Source organism: Lolium perenne, chromosome 6, assembly GCF_019359855.2.
Source record: "Lolium perenne isolate Kyuss_39 chromosome 6, Kyuss_2.0, whole genome shotgun sequence".
Classification (NCBI taxonomy): Eukaryota; Viridiplantae; Streptophyta; class Magnoliopsida; order Poales; family Poaceae; genus Lolium; species Lolium perenne.
Window position 1 is genome coordinate 123,328,287 of NC_067249.2, and position 6,040 is coordinate 123,334,326.

Sequence of the window (6,040 nt, forward strand, 5' to 3'; positions counted from 1 at the left end):
TGCCAAATTCTCGAAGTGTGAATTCTGGAAGACTTCAATGGAATTCTTGGGTCATGTTCTTTCAGCTGAGGGTGTTGCTGTTGATCCAAGTAAGGTTGTTGCTGTTCAGAAATGGCAATCTCCAAGGTCTGTCTTCCAAGTTCGAAGTTTTCTTGGGTTGGCTGGTTATTATCGCCGCTTCATTGAGGGATTTTCTAAAATATCCAAGCCAATGACTGAGCTTCTGAAGAAGCATAAGAAATTTATGTGGAGTGAGGACTGCGAGAAGAGCTTTCAAGAGCTCAAGAAGCGCCTCACCACCGCTCCAGTGTTGACTCTCCCTGACACTAGCAAACCATTTGAGATTTTCTGTGATGCTTCCCGCACTGGTTTGGGTTGTGTTCTCATGCAAGATCGAAAGGTTGTGGCTTACACATCTCGTCAGTTGAGACCTCACGAGCTTAATTATCCTACCCATGATCTTGAGTTAGCCGCAGTGGTCCATGCTTTGAAGATATGGCGGCATTACCTTCTTGGTAGTCACTGTGAAATCTATTCAGACCACAAGAGTTTAAAGTACATTTTTACCCAGTCTGATCTAAACTTGAGGCAAAGGAGATGGTTGGAATTGCTCAAGGACTATGATATGGAAATTCAGTACACTCCTGGCAAGGCCAATCTTGTTGCCGACGCTCTGAGCCGAATGTCTTGTCATGCTCTATTGCTTGCTAGGGACCATCCTTTGGAATTGGTCCAAGATCTCCAGCGGCTGAATTTGCAAATCGTTGAGAAGGGATTTCTTTCTAATCTTGAAGTAAAGCCTTCTCTTCATGATCAAGTCAAGATAGCCCAGTTGAAGAGCATGGGCATTCAAAAAAAAATCAAGGAGAATATCAAAAGTGGTCAAGCAAAGTACAAATGCTTCATGGAAGATGCCGATGGGATTGTATGGTTTGGGCGACGTCTTGTTGTGCACAAGAAACAATCACTTAGAGAGCTTATCTTGAAAGAAGCTCATGAATCTTCTTATTCCATTCATCCCGGTGCCACTAAGATGTATCAAGATCTTCGAAAGTTATTCTGGTGGACCCGCATGAAGCGGGAGATTGCATCCTATGTTACCCGGTGTGATGTTTGTCGCCGTGTCAAGGCAGAGCATCAGAGACCGGCAGGCTTGCTACAACCTAGTCCTATTCCTGAGTGGAAATGGGATGTGATTGAGATGGACTTCATTTCTGGTCTTCCTAGGTCTCCCAAGGGGAATGATGCAATTTGGGTGATCATTGACACTTTCTCCAAGGTGGCTCATTTCCTTCCTGTGAAGTCTCAGCTTCGTGTTAGTCAGATGGCTGACCTCTATCTTTCAAGAATTGCAAGTCTTCATGGTGTACCTAAGAAAATTCATTCAGACCGAGGTAGTCTTTTCACTTCACGGTTTTGGGAGAAATTTCAGAAGGCATTGGGTACGCATCTTTCCTTCACAACCGCCTTTCACCCACAGTCCAGTGGGCAAGTTGAAAGAGTGAATCAGATTCTTGAGGATATGTTGAGAGCTTGTGTCCTCACCTTTGGCAAGAATTGGGAGAAATGCTTGCCTTTAGCTGAGTTTTCTTATAACAACAGCTATCAATCCAGCATTGGTATGGCTCCTTATGCCTTGTTGTATGACAGACCATGTAGGACCCCTCTCAATTGGTCCGAAACGGGAGAAAGAAAATTGTTTGGACCTGATCTGATTCAAGAAGCTGAAGAGCAAGTTCGGGTGGTTAGAGAGAAGCTCAAAACCGCCCAATCTCGTCAAAAGAGTTATGCAGATCGTCGACGTCGTGCTCTTACCTTTGAGATAGGTGACAAGGTATACCTCAAGGTCTCTCCTAAGAAGGGCACCCAGAGGTTTGGGTTAAAAGGAAAGCTTGCTCCTAGGTACATTGGGCCTTTTCCCATTGTTGCCAAAAGAGGAGAAGTGGCATATAAGTTGGAGTTGCCCCCTGCACTTTCAAGAATCCATGATGTATTCCATGTATCTCAATTGAAGAAATGCTTTAGAGCTCCTTTCGAGGTTATCCATCAATTTGAGGATCTTTCCATCCAAGATGATTTGTCCTATCTGGAGGTTCCTATCAAGATATTAGACCAAGCTGAAAGGAAGACAAGAAGAAAGGCCACAAAATTCCTGAAGGTTCAGTGGAGCAATCATACCGAAGATGAAGCTACATGGGAATGTGAAGATCATCTCAAATCTGAATTTCCATCTTTCTTCTCTGATCCACGGTAATCTCGAGGACGAGATCCTTTCTAAGGGGGGTTGGTTTTGTAGTGACCCAGCCACTTAAGTTGGTTTAATCATGTCTAATATACCTTCTTATGCATCATGCTTCTCATAAACATGCATCCTCATCATCATTGCTTTGTCATGAAAATAATGGAAGTTCAAACTTTGCTCATTATCTTTGTTATGTGAAAACTACACCTAATATTAGTGAGTATGTTAAATATTTCTAAAACTTAATTCTCTAATGTTTGGAAAGCACCTATTGCTGCTAGGTTATCCTATGCCAAGTTATGAGATAATAGTAACTCATTGCTATTTTTATATTGCCTTTGTCAAATTCCTATTTTGCAACTTCATAAAAGGTTTACACATCCTTCTAATGTGGTTTGAAATTGTGAATTTCTGTACCCAGTGTTTTCAAACTATAAGTGAGTTCAAAAATATTTTATGGCCTTAGAGTTCTACTCAAAATACTAGCTATAATTCAGTTTTCAGGTTTTGTTAAAATCTGGCTGTGCTGTTCACGATTTTTGTAAGCAATTCAAATGAACTCCGTTTTATATAAAAATTCTACAGTATGTCAGCAATAGCTTTATCTGGCTTGTGTAAAATTTTCGAAAAATTCTGAGCTCCTTTGGTATACCATCTATACTAAAGCAGATAGCAGTTTCAGTTTCAAACTATCACGGTTTCAGTTTTCAGGTTTTGTCAAATTCTGGCTGCACTGTTCCCAATTTTGTGAACCATTCAAATCAGCTCCGTTTGAGCTGAAAATTTTACCGGATGCCAAAAATAGTTATATCTTGCTTGTGTAAAATTTTCAGAAATTTCTGAGCTCATTTGGTTGCCCAACTATTTTAAAATGGAGAGCAGTTTTCAGTTTCAGAAAACAGTTTCAGTTTCAGAAATGTGACTGACCAGTGGTCGTCTTCCTCGTGGCAGTGCTCCACCGGGCAGAGCAGCGGCGTACTGCTCGCCGTTCATCGATGCGCAGGCCATCCAGGCCGTTCCCCTACCCTACTTAAGCCTCCCCGGAGCTCTAGCCCTCTTCTCCCCTCTTCCCCAACCTCCTGTAGCCCTAGATCGAGAAGGCCGTCTCGACGCCATTGACGCCGGCAAGTTTTCCCGAGGCAAGATTCTGGAGCCCTGTTCATGTCATTTTGTACCCCTTGACTTGGTTCTTCTCGGTGACCTTCTTTGCCCCTCCAGCTCGCAGCAAACGAGGAGATCGGGCATCATCTTCTCCAGCTGCGACCGTACTCCGGTGACATTTTTGACAGTTCCGGTGAGCCTCTGCTAAAACAGCCATGTCCTTTAGCTTCTCTGTACGGTGGTCATCTTTTTGATGTACACATTGCTTCAGATGGTCACATGCGTCGAGCTGCCGCCGTGAGCTGGACGCTATCGTCAACTGCCGGTGACGCCGTCGACCACCAGCTCCTCTCTCTCCTTTACTGATCAAACCATTGTCTTCCTGGTGAGCTCACAAACATGCTGTGCCTTACCTTACTCATGCTCTATACCCTTCAGTGCATATGTGCATGCATGTTGCTGCTGCTATGTGTGTTGCTGTCGTGCGAGCTGATGTTGCACACGCATGCCACCTTCTCAGACAGATTTTGTCCATATAACACTTCCTATAGATGCCCTGTGTCTCTAACTTTCCAACGCAACAAACGGCACTCAATTCCGTTGCCTATGTTGCTCAAAATCGTCTTTGTCTGAACCCTGTTACGAAGTTGACAGTCAAGCGACCGCACTGCTTCCTCTTCCTCCCGTCAAATAAGATTTGTTCAAATGTTTGCAACTTGTAAAAATTGTAGAAAATTCATACTAACTCCGTTTTGGGTGATTCAAATTGCTAAATTCGTAATTTTTAAAGATCTACACCGTGATGTGAGTTTTTCTGCATAATCATGTCTGTAAAAACTCGAAAAGAATATTTGCTCTCTAATGAATAGCAACTCTTTCATGCAATTTGTAAATTTAATATCTTGAGCTAGGAAGCTCTAAATTGAGTGAATCAAATTTCTGTACTCATATTTTAACTATCTACACAGTGATGTTATTTTTAGCACTATTGTATTTATTTGAAAATGCATGTATGTGATGGACCATTTAAGTAACTATTCTTGAGTTACCACATTTAATTTTTCACTTGCTTGTGTTGAACTCAAACTAGTTGCTCTATATTATCATGTCATGTGCATCATGGAAGCATCATCATGGCATTATATTGTATTTTTGTACAGAGAACAAATCATTGTTGAATGAGTGACTTATTTGGATTCTATTTGGATCTTTTTGGTCTTCTTGCCATAGGTGATGAGGAGGGTGTGAATTGTGAGGACGGCAATTCAAAGTACCAGCAGGGGGATAAAGGCAAGCAGCCCTTAGGGTGTATCAACTTTATTATTCTGAATATGTCATCCTTGGTGTGATGTGATGTTTGTGTTGGAGACACTACCCTTGTGTTTCTAAATGCTTGTTTACTATTGTTACCGTTGGGCATTAGCATGAGTAGGAATTGTTTGTGGTAAACTTGGGATTGGTATTCCATTAGGCTGGATATGATCCTAAATTCATATATTTATGTTGTCGTGTTCTAAGTATCGGTCCTTGCTCCTTGGGTCTTGGGTGACTTGGTAACATTGAGCATGGTGTCGGACTTAGTGGTTTATCTTTTGGTCAAGAATCATGTCATGATCAGCGAGCGATGTCTCTGGTTATGATAATAAAAATTGCAACTAAAAATGAATCGACTTGAGTGGGTACCCTGATATTTGCTTCTTTATCCCACTTAAGTCACTTCAAGGACAAATTCTTGTGCCTTTGATCCCAAGCCACTTCGTACCACCGAGTTGATACGTCTCAAACGTATCCATAATTTCTTATGTTCCATGCTACTTTTATGATGATACTCACATGTTTTATACACACTTTATGTCATTATTATGCATTTTCCGGCACTAACCTATTGACGAGATGCCGAAGAGTCAGTTGCTGTTTTCTGCTGTTTTTGGTTTCAGAAATCCTACAAAGGAAATATTCTCGGAATTGGACGAAATCAACGCCTAGGGTCTTATATTTCCACGAAGCTTCCAGAAGACCAAAAGGGTTACGAAGTGGGGCGACGAGGCGCCGTACCCATAGGCCGGCGCGGCCAGAGGGGGGCCCGCGCCGCTCTATGGTGTGGGCCCCTTCGTCAGCCCTCCGACTCTGCCCTTCCGCCTACTTAAAGCCTTCGTCGCGAAACCCCCTGTACCGAGAGCCACGATACGGAAAACCTTCCAGAGACGCAGCCGCCGCCAATCCCATCTCGGGGGATTCAGGAGATCACCTCCGGCACCCTGCCGGAGAGGGGAATCATCTCCCGGAGGACTCTTCATCGCCATGATCGCCTCCGGATCGATGTGTGAGTAGTTCACCCCTGGACTATGGGTCCATAGCAGTAGCTAGATGGTTGTCTTCTCCTCATTGTGCTATCATGTTAGATCTTGTGAGCTGCCTATCATGATCAAGATCATCTATTTGTAATGCTACATGTTGTGTTTGTTGGGATCCGATGAATATGGAATACTATGTCAAGTTGATTATCAATCTATCATATATGTGTTGTTTATGTTCTTGCATGCTCTCCGTTGCTAGTAGAGGCTCTGGCCAAGTTGATACTTGTAACTCCAAGAGGGAGTATTTATGCTCGATAGTGGGTTCATGCCTCCATTGAATGCGGGACGTGTGAGAAAGTTCTAAGGTTGTGGATGTGCTGCTGCCACTAGGGATAAAACA

General features: G+C 43.0%; 1 protein-coding gene across 1 annotated transcript in view; it reads left to right on the forward strand.

Annotated features, from left to right (window-relative positions):
- Nucleotides 1-5,591, forward strand: part of LOC127334648 (uncharacterized) — a 32,596-nt gene extending 27,005 nt beyond the window's left edge. Inside the window, exon 3 of the mRNA XM_051361166.2 lies at nt 4,574-5,591. Within this exon, the coding sequence (XP_051217126.1) occupies nt 4,574-4,692 (119 nt within the window). The 3' untranslated portion in view covers nt 4,693-5,591. The remainder of the gene's footprint in view (nt 1-4,573) is intronic.
- Nucleotides 5,592-6,040: the final 449 nt, after the last annotated feature.